Source organism: Pseudopipra pipra, chromosome 1 (genome assembly GCF_036250125.1).
Source record: "Pseudopipra pipra isolate bDixPip1 chromosome 1, bDixPip1.hap1, whole genome shotgun sequence".
Taxonomy (NCBI): domain Eukaryota; kingdom Metazoa; phylum Chordata; class Aves; order Passeriformes; family Pipridae; genus Pseudopipra; species Pseudopipra pipra.
Window position 1 is genome coordinate 131,469,789 of NC_087549.1, and position 18,492 is coordinate 131,488,280.

Consider the following 18,492-nt stretch of genomic DNA (forward strand, 5'->3'; position numbering starts at 1 on the left):
TGTACTTTCTGTGTGTGCATTTGTTTGAGCTACAGATAAAAGTTCCAGCAAAGACTGACTTAGTTCAAATGGAAGGTATGTTCAGTCATTCTCTGCTCAGAGTTGGTGAGCAGTGCATACAGCTGGCATGGAGAAGCAAGGATACTCCACAGTGATCTCTCTTTCAGTTTAGGCAATATGAAATGGTGAAAGCATTAAGTTAAAATGACAAATTTGAGAAAGTACTGTGCATTTATTGCAGAATTCACCGTCTCTGGACTGCTCCTCTCCAGCTGCCAGGCTGAAGGAGAGGCTATTTCTAGAGCCCTGGTGACGAGATGGACTGCTGGGACAACTTTGGCTCTGGCAGGAGTGGGACCAGCCAATGTGCAACATGCAGGCACCCCGAGTCACTCCTGCTAGAGTCGTCAGGGAAACAATACCTTGAGCTCACAGATGGATCCTGTGACCTGCAGCTCCTTCCTGGAGACCCCCACAGGGGGACATGGTGCTGTCTCAGCCCAAACCTGGGACACAGAAAACTGCTGTGATGGCTCAGAAAGTTTCCTGGCCTTTTAGAGGCCAGGGTGTCTGGCTGATGCCGGAGATTGTGCCACTTGAATGTGTGTATGGTCTTTGGGAAGTGCCTGTCAGTCAAGGCAGCCCTTGTAGGGATGGGTGATCGATAAGGGGAGAAGGGAGAAAGGCCAGCCACCAGATGGGAGGCTGCATTGAGCATGGATGAGGGAGCAGAGCAAGAAACATATTGACCCACACCTATGAAAAATAGTCCAAAAATGATTTAAGAACCTTAATTAATACAATTGCCCACAGAAAAAGGAGAAAATACTTTTTGGAGTTTTTTTGGTGGTGGTGGTTGCTAGTTGGTTGGATTGGATAGGGTATGCAATCCTTTTTGTACATACTTTTAAGAACTGTTCAGGCGCAGTGTGGAGAAAAGATGTGACAGTCTGTTCCGTCCTGTGTGATGAACAGAAATAATGAATCACCAGAAAATAAAAATCAGTCCTTCAAGCTAATCCTGTCAGAATTCTATATACTAACCTATCAATAAACTGATATTTTAATGAGCATGAAGCTGCATTGCAAATATTGAAACAGACCTAAATACACATGTTCGATCAATTGGGAATGATTTTAAGCAACAGAAGATGGTGCACTGGATGGCTCACAAGCTTTTCTGGTCCAGAGGGGCAGTCCAGAGGACACAAAACATGCAATCCTCTACTCACTGAGCTGCCAAAATATTTCTTTAAAGAGACAAGTAAATCCTAACAACATCCCATACAGTCCATCACTGCTCTGACATCAGATTTCCAGATAGCATGTGGTGTTTCCCAGGAGCAGCGGGTCTCTGCCAGCACAGTAACACCTACACACTTCTCCTCTCCCTCCTGGGTGCTGGTGACAAGGAAGTCCAGGTAGAGTAACCCATAGCCCTCTCCAAGGAAGTGAAGGGACACGAGATCCTTTCAGAAGAGGAGCACAAGCTGGCACTCTGGTAGTGGACATGACATGCTTCCCTCCACCATCTCCCTACCGCTTCCCAGCATCTTGAAGCCACAATCTCTTGTCAACATCTATGTCTGCAACCTTGTCTGAACCACATATGGGAACCACTTCACCAGCTCCATTTAGCTCCTTGTGTCAATTCTTATTTCGTCAAAATGAAGTGAACCTGTCTTCTCGCAGAGTCAAAGACAGTACCCCTGGTACCCTACCCAAAAAATCTCCACAACAGCATTTGCTTTTCCCAAAGGAGCGAGTTGAGAGCTGGATGCTGTTTATCTGGCTTAGACAGACACCTGAATAAACCTCTGAAAATTTTGATCAGAAGATAAAAAAATCACTTAAACTGGAGCTCTATGTTACTGTCTTCACAGCCTTCCTTTTATATGTAGAACAAATTGCTTGTTTCAGTTCTAAAAAATATCAGATTACTGACTTTTGAAGGGAATTTTTTTGTTATGTGGTACTTCTGGAGTGCTGTTATGATAATTTTTTTCTATTTTGTAAGGGCCGTTTGTTCAGTTCATCTCATTTATAAAAGTTTAAAATCCCTCTCACTGATAGGTGCTGAACAAACCTCTTTGTTTTCCTATAGCCTAGCAGTAACATTCGTCCTTGCCTACCTAAATGCAAAATGCTGGTCAAGTGTTTGACTTTCTCTCGTTTGTCTAACAGGTAAGCTGCAAAGTGCTGCAATTCTTTCATCAGTACATGTTGGGGTGCAACTACTTCTGGATGCTCTGCGAAGGCATTTATCTTCATACACTGATCGTAGTGGCAGTGTTTGCTGAAGAGCAGCGTTTGCACTGGTATTACCTCTTGGGCTGGGGTATGTATGTTATCATTTGTAGCAATTCTTTCAGATGTTTGAATTCTTCTAGCACTTATATACCTGAATTGTTGTATTTATATCACTAGATCATACCTTAAGATTGAGTTCTCGGGTCCTAAATTTCAGTGCATTTATTTGGATGAGCTTAGAGACTTGCAAAAAACAGCAGGAGTCAGTATCTCCTGCTCAGTATCAGTATTTGCTGCATCTTGGGATTTCCAGAAAGAAATGCTTAAGTTCTGTTAAGAAAAGCTTTGGAAGATAAATATATTTCTATTCAAGCATATCTCTTTTCTGAACAGAAGCTCTCTGTTTTTGTCACATATGCAAAAACATGAATGTGTGACATTACCTATAAAGTATATTTTTTCTGGCATGACGAAGAGTAAAGATCAGTATCTATGTCTCACAAAGCGAAAAAACACAGCATGCAAAAAGGGGAACCAGAATTTCTCTGGAAGTGAACCCAGTATCAGATATATTTTTGCATATGTTGTTTTAAAGGAAAAGATTCAGTTTTACCTACTGAGTAGATAAGAGCTCTGCTATCAGGGCTGTTTTTGTCCAACAGCAGTGATCTCTAAAGCATTTCAGAGAAACATACAGGTGTCAATAAGTAAATCTCCTTGATATTATTTGAGAGAGGTTACAATCCCACACATTGTGGATGCAAACTGCATGTAGTCACATGCATATTGCCCAAGGAACCAGTTCTGGTTCTTCACCTCTAAATATGCAGATTTCTTCTGTTTACGTTAAGGGATGCCTTGCCTTTTAATTGGTAGCAGCAGCAGATATTTACCCTTTGGACGGTCTGGTCCAATAAATGGCCACGTAAATGCAACCAGTATATTACAAAGGAGTCTCTTTCACATTTAAATCACTATTGTAAATCCAGTCCACATCGGTGTTGACAGAAAATCAATACGAAGGGTTTTTTCACCAATTTGGGAACCATGAATCTCTGGTCTCATTCCAATTTCTGGTAAGCCAGTTCCCATGGGGCAGCAAAGCAGCAAATTATGAACCTTTATCCACTGTCCCATTGCACTTAGGGATGTTCATGCAATCCCAGTTGGAAACAGATACAATTTACTCTGTTTTCCATTCTCTTTGGAGATGTTATATTTTTTCACCATTATTTCATTTACAGCATAAACAGATAAAAATTAGGAAATTTTTATTAGATTTAATGGATAATTATATATATAGATAATTAGATCATTGGATCAGAGGAAAATGACCCAGTTCTAAATCTTGTGAAGAAATTTAAAACACTGTCTTCAACTGCTAGGTAGGCATTCAGTATTGGGTCCTAAGTAGGCAGTAACAGCAAAGTGGAAAGTTTTTCATCCTCTGTTTGGATTTTCATTTAAAAGTCTGGTAAATGATTTTCCTCTTATGGTATAAGGCTTAGTGCTCTCTGGACACCTACATTAGACACCTAGAAAATTAGCATGATTTTCTTGTTTATATGGATGGTAGTGCCAGATAACAGTTTCAAAGCATGTAAGAATTTGGTTTTGGAGTTTTGGGGTTTTTTTTGGTTTTTTTTTAATGGGAATGCCAACACGCACTCTTTTTTTCTTACGAGAATGGCATCTTTTCTGAGAAGTGAGGGACCAGTCATGCTCTTGGAATTAAAAGTATGTGGAACATTATCAGCTCTTAAATGAAGACAACCTTCCTGAAGAACCATAAATCAAGTTAAGGTTTCTGGACTTTGTCAATCCAAATAGCTGAGTCCTCTCGGAGCAAGAAGATGTTCTGCCATAAAATTTTCAGAGTTCAGAATATTTGAATATAAAAGGTCTCATAGGGCTCTGAAATGGCAATCGTGTGAAGAGCCAGTTTAAACATTTCCTTCCAGACAAAGCTTTTTCTATGTTCATATTTTGCAGAATAAGGCTTCCCAAAATATATCCAATTATGCAAGAGGAATATGGTCATTAGCGTATTTTTTTTCTGGTGACGTTCAATTTAGGCAATACAATTTAATGCAACTGTGACATCTAGCCTGCAGGGAAAGCTTACAAGCTAGCTGTAATAGTGCTGAGAATGACACTAGCAGCATGGTGGGTAATTCAGTGAAGTTACCTGATAAGATACTCATTAGATCTGCAGCTCTGCCCAAAAAATAAAGAGAGTGGTGGCTGTGGTAGTAGGGTGCTGATACCTTGAGGTGGAAAAGGTTAATAAAAATGAACACAACTCTTAACGACAATGTCTGCAGCCTTTTTTATGAAACTAGATGAATACTTCCACAAAAAAAGGTGATCATTAGTACCTCCTAAGTAAAGTAGAAAGTATTAATAGCAAAATGATCTCATTAGGACTATCTGGCCATCCCTTAAATTTGCATGAATCAGTGTAATTCCCCTAATTCCAGAAGCAGTAGTAACACAGTCTAACTTTAAACCTCCAGCTGTGTTAATCAATGGAGAGAGATATGTTTCTCCAAAGAGCAATACAGAGCAACCAGAGCAGACTGTGCTCTGAATTGCAATTCAAGAGATCAAAGCAAATGTACAACACAAGATGAAGTTACTCATTATTCATTGCTGTTGCTAATCCCTATGCAAGAAGATACAGTTTATTTGGAAAAATCACTAATGACATTTGTAAAATAGCTTTATAAGAAAAGTAAAAATCTGAGCAAATATAAAAACTTCTACAAAAGGTTTGAGATGATCAAATGGAATCTGACCTGGACAGATGTATTTCAAGGCTGCTGCCATCAGTTGACCCTTCTCTGGGAACTGCCACCAGGGATGTCGTTTCTCATTTTTTCTTTTTCACTGGGTCAGGAAATCACCATTGTGCAGGGAAATAAAACAGTACCAACTGTGTGCATCCAGCTACAGTCCATTCTATCTGGATGCTTCAGGCAGCTTCACCCATATAAAAGTCAAAAGGGAATCCTTTATTTGGACAGTGCTAAAACTGAGTGCCTCCCAAATTGTACTGGAAATATTGACATAATTGCCAGTTTGTGCTATAAAGGACCTGGCATGACCTAAAGTGATATATCATATCTTTTCCTGGGATGATTGGGATAACACCTTCTCTACATTACTCACTGATCCCCATGTGTTGGTGGGACACTGCAGTGATACCTGTTACCACCACCCCACAGGCCTTGGTGCTTCACTTCTCAATAACTCTCGGCCTTTTGGCCCTTTACAAGAGAAGAGCCCATCCAGCCTGCAGCTGGAAATCTGAGCTGTAGAGAGTCATGAGCTTCTTACCCTGCAACTGACTAGTGATGACTTTCCATTGTATTTTTAAGATTTGCCTGTGAGTTTGTTGAGCCAAATATCCTAATGCTTTTAGCAGAAGAAAGGTCTCTTTACATCATGTGGCTCACTCTACTTGCAATACTCCAGGCCAGAGTTTTCAGCTGAAGAATTTTTGCTGTTGCAGAAAGGCCCCTTAAAAATTGCATTTCAGTCTGTCGAAAAAACTGCCCTAGACCTGCTCCATTTCCCAATCAAAACGATTTTCTCAAGCTGTCAGTGCCATAAGCTCACCCTGAGGTTGGAAGCTCCCTTCTTTTTATTCTGAGCTTTTTGTTGTTTTACTGTGCATCATCACCCAAAAAAAGGCATTTTGCAGCCAGAGGCCAACTCATCATTGTCTAACAACATATAAAGGAAAAGGCAATCCAGTTTGTTCTCCCACAGATGCATTGTCCTCCCAATATGGCTAAGGATTCTCTGACTCTTCTAAAATTGTTTATGAAATCACTAACACCTGAAGAAACATGGAGCCATGTTCTTCCCTCTTTGACTAATCATGGTATTAGCGGGATATTTTTACACATTTGCATTTATAATTATAGAATGTCCAAAATACAGTAGAAACATCCATAATTTTTAGGGAGCAGGCAGCAGTAACACCAAAGGTGTACTCCAGGCTCTCTGCAAAGGACAGACAAGGCAGTACATCATCTCCCCACTGGCCAGCTGTCTGTATGTGCAAGGTTGTACAAACTGGAGTCAGCATTATAGTGCAGGCTCACCAGTTCCAGTCTCTTAGCCTGTTGGAGAGGAATATGACATACAAGCTGAAGGAAGATGGACAGGAGTGGACCAGACTGTCACTCTCAGTGTCAGGCTGGAAATAAGAACTTGAGCTTTCCACTTTGTTGCACATGGCATGTTCCCAAGCTCAGTGCAAATTTGCTCCTGTCATCTCCCTGTCAGAGAAGTGGCCTCCCTTGAGGTGTCACAAATAAGTCAGGATTTATGGTATCCACAGTATTTACATGGATTTATGGTATCCACAGCTCATCTCCCTACGAACATAAAACTACATGGGGTGGGCTTGGCTGCACAGGGGCTGGGAACCTACAGAAGATATTACAAATCCCCATCCCCCAAAAACCTCCTAGCTCCAAATATTTACTTGTACCATTGGCTCCAAAAGGGAAACTCTTTGCTCTGTTATTTATTGCTCCATAATCTGGCACACATGTGCCTCTCTCTTGCTCAATAGTTATTTACATGGTTTTAACAAGTGTCCCTGGTTTCCTGAGGGAATACTCCTCTGAGAACAGAATGATCCCTGAATTCTTCCCACACCACCTGCTCACACCCTTCACTGCACAAGCCACAGCAGCTCAGGGGAGCCTGGCAGCAGCTTTGAAATGCCCCAGAAGAGTATGGTCTGTGGGCTTTGCTTCTCCTTTTGACCTGCCTTGAACATTAATCTCTTTTTATCTCACCACTGAGGTAATGCCAGGGCCTGAGTGCAATGGATTACAGTTCTTACCTGAAAGCTGTGATTTCACATCCATGTGTTTTGTAGACAAGAGACTTATTAGTGTGTGAGATACATGAAATTCAAGTTAAACAAATACCAAGACTGATCTATAACTTCAATCATTTCAGGGTTCCCTTTAATGCCAGCATCCATTCATGCTGTTGCAAGAGCCAGATACTTCAATGACAAGTGAGTATCATATCTATTTTTGAAGGAAGTTAGCAGTATTTAACTGTGCAGCAAATTTTATTCAAGTTAATAATAAATGTTGTATTTCCCTTCCAGCTGCTGGATGAGTGTTGACACACACTTGCTCTATATTGTTCATGGGCCTGTAATGGCAGCTTTATTGGTAAGAATATTATTTGCTATTAACTGTTGAGTAATTATTTTAGAAATGCTGCTAATCTATACAGAGTAGAAGTTTTTGTACTTTAACTATTTTGGTCAAAACTCAGAAGTAGCAAGGGACTTTCTGTACTCAGTGTTACAAGAACAGGTTCTCAATACTTCAGAAAAACAAGTCCCTGTAAAGGGACTTCCCAGTAAAGAATCAGACTCTTGAGGCAAACAGACTCACTAGCTGCTTTAGAAAATCAGGACAGTCACTCTATCCCAGTGTAACTTATTTATGATGAATATATACTGCATTTATGTGACATCAATGAGGCATTTAGCTATGCTTTAGCTGGGGTGAGCTGAGCACAGGCTGGTTGCTCAGCATGAGTTTTACTGGTCACTGAACTGTTATGGTCCAAAGGTAGGGAGCTAAACAAGTCTCAGGGAAGGGACTGGACTGGGCTGTCTGAGTAGAAGGACAAGATTCAAAGTGCAGCTTGACAGTGTGCATACACACAACATGTGGTATGCCAGTAGTGCTGTTTGGCATGACCTTCCTGAAAGGTGCAGAAAGGGTTTTATTCAACCCAAGCCTAAGTTTGTGTCACACAAGATGAACTTTCAGCTTTTGAGCTGCCTCATGCTTACAAACACTGCATGGATGTATGTGCAATTATTACCTCAAAATCAAACAGTAGGGCAGTGAGTACTGGGAACACCTTTGAATAAAGAAACAACTTTCCACCTCAAAGCTTTCTGCCCTTTCTTGAGAAGCAATCTTGAACATCAGCAATGCGAAGGAGCCCTTCCCTGTCATATAGTCTGTTCGTCCCATAGAATCACATCTATTTGGGGTTTATTGGTTTGATATTAATTGCATCTGCTCTTTTAATGCCAATTAACATGTAAGAGAGGCCACTCAACCTTTATTTTTATCATCATGATCCAAGTCTGTACATCTTAGCCACAACAGAAAGAGAGGGGACTGGTTTTCATGAAAAAAAAAAAAAGAACAATCTTTACCTGTTTTCAAAATAAGGCATTGTATTTTCTGGCTTGTGCTTATGCCATTTCCACTCTTACTTTTCTTGTGTAGTTGTCAATGTCTACAGAATATCCTGCTTGATTTGCTACAAAAATCCCACAGTGACAGACTGACTCAGAAGAGTCAAAGGTTTTTACTTTTGTAAAGTCTTTTTTCCACTTTTTTGGTTACTTCCAGAAATGCTAAAAGTGAAGTTTAAGCAGAGTGGGTGAAGTCAGAATAGGATGAAGAATAAGGTTTAGATTTAATGCTGAATGGGACCTGAGAAGTAATTTATTATTCCTTTTTTCCAGTAGAGAACAAATGTAAAACAGTTGAAAGGTCTCTCAGTGTAGTTAAGAAGTGATGAAATGCTTTGCCAAAGCTTACTGATTCATCGTTCTGAAAGAATCAACTGAAATTTCCCATCTAGCTATGGAATTTGAGCTATTAAACTTTGAAGTTTTATCTATGGAATTTGAGCTATGTAAGTTATACAACTTACATACTTATTTTAAAAAAATCACCCCAAAAATGTCTAATAAAGTTCCAAAGCATAGGTGCCTGATTTTACTGTAGCAGAGTGGAAAAGAGTGATCTGGGTACACTGGAGAGGGAGAAGTCTGTGATGTCCACAGGGTAACCACTGGGCTCATTGTCAGCCTGGGTCTGCCCTCCCTGCTCCTGCAGGCTCTCAGCACATCCCACAAGGAGCTCTCTGTGAAGCCAGGGGTCAAGGGCAGGTTCCACTGTGCTGAGATCAGATTTCCAGAAGTGACTGAGGAGATGAGATGCTGAGCTGCTTGGAATCACTGACTGTAAGGGTCAGGGGCAAAATTTTCGGAAGTGTCTGGCGTTTCTGCCGAGACAGCAAGTGCTTCCTTTTACCTATGGGTAGAGCACCATGAGGTCCCTGCAATGTGGTGGAGGCAAGGGGTAGCCTAGGTTTTCCTCAAGAGCAGCCTTACTGCCCTGCTGGCTTCACAAACCTGAGGTATTGGCCCAAGGAGAATATTCCTTAGGGAAATTATGTGCTCCCATAAGTCCCATGTGCCCAAGGACATGCTGGGGTTTGTCTCACCTGGCAAGATAGCTCAGTAGCTGTTAGACTGGTTACTTCTAGGGGGCAGTTCATCCCCCTCATTTAAACTTTAGACACGAAAATGAGATTAAGTGTTCCCTGGAAATCCTAAATTTGCCCACATCAGTGTCAAAACATCAGTGCTTCCTAGAACGGATCCCTGCCTGCCTGAAGCATCCATGCAGGCTTCCTAAGCATGTAGAGCTGCTTAACATATCATTTCTGGTACATTTATCTTTTCAAAGTACTTACCAAGACATGACTCCCCAGGAGCTGCCCATTATGAGATACAATAAAGCTAAAAAGCTACACTTTACTGCTATTTATGTACTCTGTACTTTTATTTTGGTGTCTGTTTAATTTGAATGCTTTCACCTACAATGGCTTTGGCTTTGCAGGTCAATTTTTTCTTTTTGCTTAACATTGTCCGAGTTTTGGTGACAAAGCTGAGAGATACCCACCGTGCTGAGTCCAACATGTATATGAAAGCTGTTAGAGCTACTTTAATCCTGGTGCCCTTACTAGGAATTCAGTTTGTTATTATTCCCTGGAGACCAGAAAACCGACTTGCTGGAGAAATATATGATTACATCATGCATATATTAATGCATTACCAGGTATGTTATATGGTAGCAACTTCAATGTAGTTAAAGTGTTTGCTGTTAAGCTAATTTACTCAAAGATACTGCTGTCAGGGTTTTTTCCCTGAAGCTGAAAATGTCTGTGGGTTTTCTGTTCTTTTCTAAACACTTTCACATTATTGGATTATCTGCCTTTGCACAAGCAGCACCACTGTGTAAAGAACAGAGAAAAGATAGGGGAAACAATGTAATAAGTAGCCAAAATTATCAGATTACACTATTTCTAAACTATGGAGAGAAAACTGAGTTCACAGAGGGCTTTTGTGTTCCAACACAATTTCTGTTGAAATGCTCAAATTGACTGAAACTGGTGCTGTGAAGTTAATATTAAAATCAGCTGTGTATGCAAACTGTTGTACAGAGGGAATGCCAACACGCACAGAAGAAAACACTGAGACAATTAAGCTTCATTTAGGAGTTAGAATTACATTACTAGGCAGTTTAAATTACAAGACTGACATGTTGATTTCATCAGTGCTTTGAAAATATAGCATCATTCAGCAAGTCTAGTTTATTTTCTTTTGATAACAAAGCAAACCTAATTGACTTTAAATGCTGGCTTATCTTGTTTTCTGACTGGAATATATCCAGTCTTATATTAACTAGGAAAGGCAGATTTCCAATGCATTTGTGAATAGTGATCAACATGGGTGAATACCGTGATCTACTTCTGGTTTCCTTTCATACAGAAGCTAAATGCAGAAATAATGTTAATGTTGTAGTAAGAAAACAGCTTAAAAAATCAGTGGTACTTTTTCATAATGAAGGGATAAATAATGCTGTCAAAATCTCTGCATCCTGCCAGATTTTATTTCCTGCTTATTGCCTTTATCCCTTCAAAACTGTGGGTGTGCCTGCTACTGCATGCATAGAATAACTGCAGTTATAGGTCTGTTTTTGAAATGTATGTCATCTTATGTTACAGTTCTGCTTTAAAGGAATGAGAGTCTGTTTCTTCTATTGTTACCTTTACTGTCACATCTTTGGTGGCAAAAGCTGTAAAGTAATATCTCCAAACTAGTTTTCTGGTGACAAGTTATTTGCTTACAGTTTTAGCAAGTTAGAATAAGAGAGTGTTACAATAATCACTTTACTCTTAAAATAGCTTGCAAATCCTGTGAGGTTGTTGGAAAATTGCAAAACCAATTATAATTGTCTTAATTAACAATTCTAATTGTGATCATTATGCACTAGAAAGTCACTAAACTGAGGTTAAAATGGAAGTTGTACTGATGAAGGGGATTGGATGAGGGAGGGATCCAAGGTGACAAAGTTTCATCTCTGATAGGTTCCTTCTGCTCTCACAGAAGAGCTCTTGATATCTCTGCAGTATAATCTCAGTGTGCTTCCTGCCAAAATGTGACCTTTCAGGAGGGCTGTGCAGTTGTCCTGCTAACTGCAGCTGATTGTGATGCTCCCTTTTCCACTTTGAGTGGATTTTTAATTATATTCTAAAATAAACTTTCTTAATCCTTTCCCAACCATTTCTTGTATGCATATTTAAGATAGCCAGCTATATAATCATTCTTCTGGTGTTCATTTTCTATTAGGACTGAGTATGTAATTAGCAGATATTGTATCAGCTTTTGTAATGGCTGCATTTCCCTCCTAGCTATTGTGCTTTCATAAACCACATCACAGCCTGCCCCTCCAGAAACTAACAGTAGTCTATTAGCTTTTGCACCTCGTAGCATGTCAGTCATATACAAGCAGGCATCATGGGCGCAATATGATTTTTTTTTTTGGTGGAGAATTTAATACATTCTCCATTTCTGCACTGGTTAAATGAGTAATTTTTATGCCTTTTATAGAACAGAGTGAGAGACGGTTTTTCAACAGCATGTCACTGCTTTAAGTGAGCATGAAGGTTTGATATGTGTTATGCAGTTCATGTACACAGAAATGGTGCAAACAAGCACTGCAGTTTATTGCAAAACTCAGAGGATTGAAGATGAGAAAGAATTTCTTCACACAAGAAACCATGTAATGGTATTTCTTTCAGAGAATGGTTTCTCAGTAGAAAAACAACACATCAAGGTGTCACATGCTTGGTTTCCTCTGCCGAAATCACTTTTGAATAACAGAAGCCAGTCTGGTTTTGAATTGTCCTGCTCTTTTTGCAATACTGTTATCAATGCTCACCATTTTAAGCAGAAATGTTTTTTCAAATATGCCTGTATGAGCAATTCACAAACACTGTATGTCTACTGTATGTCTCTCTCACATAGACCAGATTCTTCTTAACAGATTCATAGAGCAGATATGTAAATGATAAAAAAATTGAAGACTGGCTTTTGCGCTGCAAATATGAATGTGTGTACTTTTCCAGCCCAGCTAGCCAACCTCTCATGGATCCTGTAAAAGTAGAAATGAGTATTTCTTCTCACCATCACCAGTATCATCTCTTCAGTCTCCAGAATGCTGAAGATTGCATGAGGCAAAAGAAAGATATTTCAACCCTTACGTTGTGGTTTAACCCCAGCCAGCAACTCAGCCCCGCAGAACCTCTCACTCACTCCCCATAATGGGATGGAGGAGAGAATTGGAAGGGTAAAAGTGGCAAAACTCACAGGTTGAGATAAAGACAGTTTAATATGTAAAGCAAAAGCCATGTACTCAAGCAAAACAAAACACAGAATTCACTCACACCCTCCCATGAGAGGGCACGTGTTCAGCAATCCCCAGGAAAGCACAGCTCCATCACTCGTAACAGTTACTTGGGACATCACTCCAAATATCCCCCTCTTTCTTTTTCCCATGTTTTGTATGCTGAGCTTGACACCATATGATCTGGGATATCCCTTGGATCAGCTGAGGTCAGCTGTCCTGGCTGCATCCCCTACCAACTCCTTGAGCATCCCCAGCCCACTCGCTGGTGGGGTGAAATGAGAAGCAATAAAGGCCTTGGCTCTGTGCAAGCACTGCTCAGCAATAGCTAAAATATCCCTGAATTATCAGCACTGTTTCCAGCACACATCCAAAGCAGAGCCCTATACTAGCTACTATGAAGAAAATTAACTACCCCACACAAAACCAGCACACCTTAACTGGAATGACGTGCATGGATTGGGGTGCTGTAGGTACATTGGTGAACACACAGCTAACTTATTAAACAGAGCTCCTAAATTAGGCATCACAAAGCAAACATCTGCACTCCAGAAAGCCAGTGAGTTGCAGATTTACCTTAAAAAGCCTGTTAGATGATGCTGAAAGCGCATGAAAGATGAAAACTCCCTCAGGGTGTAAAGCATTATGGTACAGGATGTGCTGGCTCCTTGCACTCCTCTGGCGTGAAAACACATCTGTAAAAAGCCTGAAAAGCCCCATCATTCGGCCAATGAAGATGAAATGGTGCACCTGGGCAAAGAGAGTGCCTCCTTCAAAGGAGTGGAGCAGCAACAACCCTCTGTCCTGCACTCAGCTCTCCATTCCGAGATAAAGCAAGAGAGAATGTGGCTTGTGCCTGACACCCTGGCAGGGTCTCCTGCACCTCTGCTAGCCCTGGGGCTGCTGCTGCCACCTCCTTCACCCTGGGAACCACTGAAAATCTTTGGAAAAGTCCCAGGCTGCAAAGAGATTAGGGTGCTGTGCTTCTGACAGAGGTTCTACTACTAATGACAATTATCCCAGCTTCTGATTTCTGATGTCAGTCCACAGCAAAGGCCTCACAAGGAAAAGGGAATAACAGAAAAATTTAATAACTCTATGATGCATCAGTTAGTCCCACTTATAGACACATTCCTCCCCAGATGCTCTCAAAACAAGCCCAGGGATTAACAAACTTCTTCTTGCAAGCTCCCTCCACCACTTGTCCCATCTTACTGAATTCTGTCTCCAGCACCTTCAAGCTGTGGTTGTAGAGGCTGCCAGGTTACATAACATGGCCCTGTCACTGTGCCAGAGAAGAGCTGTGGAAATCTGTGAGGGAGCAGTGGAGGAACAGCTCCCAAACCAACAGCAGTACACAAGCACTTAAAGTTATTCTTCGCAATACCTTGCTGACTGTAGCCCTAAATGTACAAGTCTTCCTCTAATGAGAAATTAAATTGCTATTCAGCATAAGGCCTTGAGTTTTATTGGCAAATGAAAAGTTTTATCTGTTAAACAGAGAATAATCAAAGTCTTCTTTCTCTGCAAGTGAGATCCCTTCTGTGCCACTCATCAGCTTCCAAGTAGCACCTCAGGACTGAAGCACCTGCCCTGCTAGGCAGGGCGAAGCAGCTCACAGAGGTCTGATCTGGTACAAGGGTATTTTGAGTCTTTTAGGCGTGGGTTTGGACCACATATATATCCCCACTGCCTCCAACTTTTAAATTTTGCTTTTTATGCAGCTTTATGCAGAATAAAATTAACCCATTTAAAAGCAGCTTCTTAAAAATAGTGAGATATTTGAATGCATTTTAGAAGGTATTCATTCCATCTGTTTCTCAATTTATAGGGAAATAAATATCCTCTGTGATGTCACATCAGACAGAAATACTTTCTTCTTCTGTGCAAAGTTAAGGTTATAGGACTGCTTTTGACAACATAAGTGGGAGTTTTTTATTTCCTTTCTTTTTTTTCTTTTTGCGTTATTAGTAATTTCAAAACTTTTTAATATTTTGAGCCAATAAAAGTTGGGGAAAATACTTTTTTGAAAGCTGGATATTATAAAGTGCCATTTTTGTCTGAAAACTTCATGCACAAAATTACAGTAATGAAACCTCCAGTAGAGAGTAGGAGAAGAAGCGAAGCATGAGCTTTGGCTGGTGGGATGTCTCCATCATTTTGCAGCTGGTGAGTTGCTGTCTTCAGCCCTCTTGTGACAATCTCCCCACCTCAGTAGCAGTAGAAACTGCACAGACAGATTCTTCACTTTGCTTTTCTTTTCTTCACCTAACATAAATGAACAATTTATAACCCAGTCATTTACCTCAGAGATGCTGTTGCTGTGAATGAAGATGGTGAGGAACACTCTTGTTTTTCTCAAAGCTTTTTATCTTTGCTGAAATGAGAGAGATGGGAATGGAATTACACTTCTATGAAGAACCTTGGCCATGGTGGATTTTTATTGCTATCTATTCAGATCCAAAAGTGACAAATGAATGGATGTTGACCAAAGTCCACACAGAGAATCAAAAACTGATTATTTTTATTGTGACCATCTGTACAATTACATGTGCCATCATCATCTACCATCAGTAATAAATATACCATCCCACTAAAGCCTTAACAGCAACAGAGTGTGTAATCAATTAGGGCAGAAACATGGTCAGGAATAAGTATGCCTATATATGCTTTCTTGGTTTTATGGAGACATAAGATAGAATTAAAAAAGCAAGAGGTACCAGAAACCTATGTAAATTTGCAGTATCTGCATAGGTATTTTTTGTTTGTTTCTTTTTAACCTGAGCAAATAACTGGAACTTCTTTTCAAGACACTTATGTCTTCTAGGAGAGGGAGATACAAATTAAATACCTGTCAAGCAAAGAATGTCCTTGGACCAGTATAGGCACTTAAAAACAGGGAAAAACTCACTACAGTATCAATAAGGTATATGAAGGTCTGAGAGTTGCTGACTCTGGACAATCCCTAAGGCATAATTCAGCCAAAAGCCACATTCATCTGTTCTTCACATAATTCCAGAAATAAAGAATTTCAGAAGTCATTAAAGGCCTTAATCTCAAAATAAATATATTTTTCATTTCTGCTTTCAATACCACAGCCAAGATTATCTTACTGGGAGCAGACAGTATATCACAGGTCAATTTAACAACTCCACACAGTAGAAGAGAGATACAATTGACTTAGGGATTTCATCCTTGGCAAGAATTGCACCCTGAGCAAAAACCAGCAGCAATTAGAGAGAATATGGAAGACATATGTCAATGAGATATGAGAAATAGCCCATGGGCCTTAAATGAAATAATTAACCTACATCCAGTCTGTCACATGTTGTAATAGATCCACTGTAGAATTATGGTCATCCCAAGCCCTCCTGGCTCCAAAGAGACAAAGTTGGTGTCTGCTACTGGTATCTCTGTAGCTTTACAAATGAAGATAACAATAGTCCTTTGAACTATGGGTAAAACTTTATGTGTAAAATGAAAGAAATAGAAATAGAAATAATAGAAATAATAGAAATAATAGAAATATAGAAATAGAAATAGAAATAGAAATAGAAATAGAAATAGAAATAGAAATAGAAATAGAAATAGAAATAGAAATAGAAATAGAAATAGAAATAGAAATAGAAATAGAAATAGAAATAGAAATAGAAATAGATAGAAATATTGATGACGGAGCCCAGAGGGCCATGGCAGGTGGACGAAAAGCAATGAAACATGTATGGGACAGACTAGAGAAGGTAATTTCTTCAGCCAGAACATGTACAATATGCATGGTTTCAAAATAACAAGGAGCCAGGTGTACTTTCAGTTCACTCTAAACTAGAAGAACAACTGAAGGGGTTATAGAGCATCACCACAGCTTCCTCTTTAGCTCTTCTGTCAGAAATTGTTTGGAGGAGACACTAGTTAAGGGAACTACACTCTCGAACAGAAGAAAAGTAGGGCAATTGCAGGATGTGACAGAGGAATTCAAATACTATAGAGGAACTGAAATGGAAAATGGCTTCACTTCAATAGTGGGTTCAATTTCTGTCTTTAGGTGAACTGCAGTTCCCAAATTCTCCTTAAACACTCTCACTGAAGAACAGACTCAGAAAAAATTTCTCTGCTTCTTTCTCTCCTCTTGCTGGCTTTTGTGTCTGCCATGCCTCCTGTGGACTGTCCATCGAGCATCCCTGCTCCCAGAGGAGATCATTTGCCATTATGGCTGACTGCTGTTAGTAAAAATGTTTAGCAAAATAGTGAGACCCCTGCTGAACCATGAACCATGCAGTTCAACAGCAGGTGTTTTGCAAGACTCTGCACATCACTGCAGTGCACACAGCACGAAGAGCATCAATGCAGGACAGCAGAAAATGACGCAATTTCTCCCCTTGCAAAAATTTTCATTTGAGGATGTCTGATCTGACAAACTCCTGCTTTGGAGGAGTAAGGTTTTGGTGCTTCTCAGCCCAAAGCTTATGGACAAACTGATGTGCACTGCTTATTGTAGGCTGGGATTTGAGTTTTTTGAGAATAGTGTTTTGTCAAAACATGAAAAAAACTTTCTCACTATACTTACCCTTCATCCTTCTTCTACATGCTTTTCTATGTTGATATTTGAAGTTATGTCAAGTTACAAATTCTGCATCAGGAAAATCTGTTTTAGTAAAATAGTTGTCAAAATTGAGATGGTCAGCACATGTTCAAACCAGCCTGTATATCTTTAATATATAGGCATTTTGTTAAAACAGTTATTGCTTATCCTGTGTTTGTGGTCCAACATATACATTTGAGAGTCCAAGACATTTTACAAAGCCTTAGCTTCAGTTTAACTGGTAATCAGTTAAATGAAGGTTTATAAAAAAGATAGAGCTGTAAAGCTCTTCAAAGCAGCCCTTGGGAACACAAGCTGCATTGCAGTTTTCTCCTCAATTTCACAAACTGCTGTACGTTTAGCTTATAATAACTGCTTTAAGTAATTTAAAATGAAGGCATTTGGCTCCCAGTGATACTATGTAATGCTATTTTAATAAGAGCAAGTGAAATTAGGACATGGACCAGTGTAACTACCTAATCCTGAATGGCAGATTCTCTGTGCAAGAATTTTCTCTTTCATTAATTTCACGCTTTCTCATCTCATACTCCTACCTTGGCCCTGCTTAATCTTGTAGCAGTGGTGAAATATTATCTGAACAACTGTGGTGATGATTAAATTAATTTAAAGCTATTAAGGACTAAGCTATGATCTGCAGTATCTTTTTTTTTTTCTGCTCCCCTTCCTTGTAACTCATCTGTTTTGTGGGTTTTTTCCTTTTTCTGACCACTTACACTTCTTTTCACATCCTCTCTGTGCATTGTGATGCCCAACATACAAGTTGACTTATCCTGACATACAATTCAATTTATAGCCTTCCTGGCACAGCTGGATTCTCCATGGCTGACACTTCTAACTGGATAGCTGCACTCTGACGAGTCAGTGGCAGCATATAGGACACAATTCCTCTGCCATCTCTTCAGAAAAATCAGTGGCAGTGTGATTCTCAGCTGTAAGCAAAATATCTCTCTATCTTACAAATCATTTAATTTTCCTTCTCTACATCTCTTATATATCAATAACTTCATAGACAAAACAGATAATCTATAAATGCTAATAATACAGAAGAAAATGGTAAAATAGGATAAAAAGACAAAAATCCCTTTAATAGCGTAA

At 39.8% G+C, this 18,492-nt stretch overlaps 1 protein-coding gene across 4 annotated transcripts in view; it reads left to right on the forward strand.

Annotated features, from left to right (window-relative positions):
* The window catches only part of CALCR (calcitonin receptor), a 157,897-nt gene that overhangs the window by 131,198 nt on the left and 8,207 nt on the right, over window positions 1–18,492 (forward strand). For all 4 annotated transcript variants that reach the window (XM_064677804.1, XM_064677812.1, XM_064677820.1 and 1 more), the window contains 4 exons: window positions 2,185–2,338; window positions 7,234–7,294; window positions 7,391–7,457; window positions 9,948–10,166. In XM_064677804.1, coding sequence (XP_064533874.1) covers window positions 2,185–2,338; window positions 7,234–7,294; window positions 7,391–7,457; window positions 9,948–10,166 — 501 coding nt within the window. The remainder of the gene's footprint in view (window positions 1–2,184; window positions 2,339–7,233; window positions 7,295–7,390; window positions 7,458–9,947; window positions 10,167–18,492) is intronic.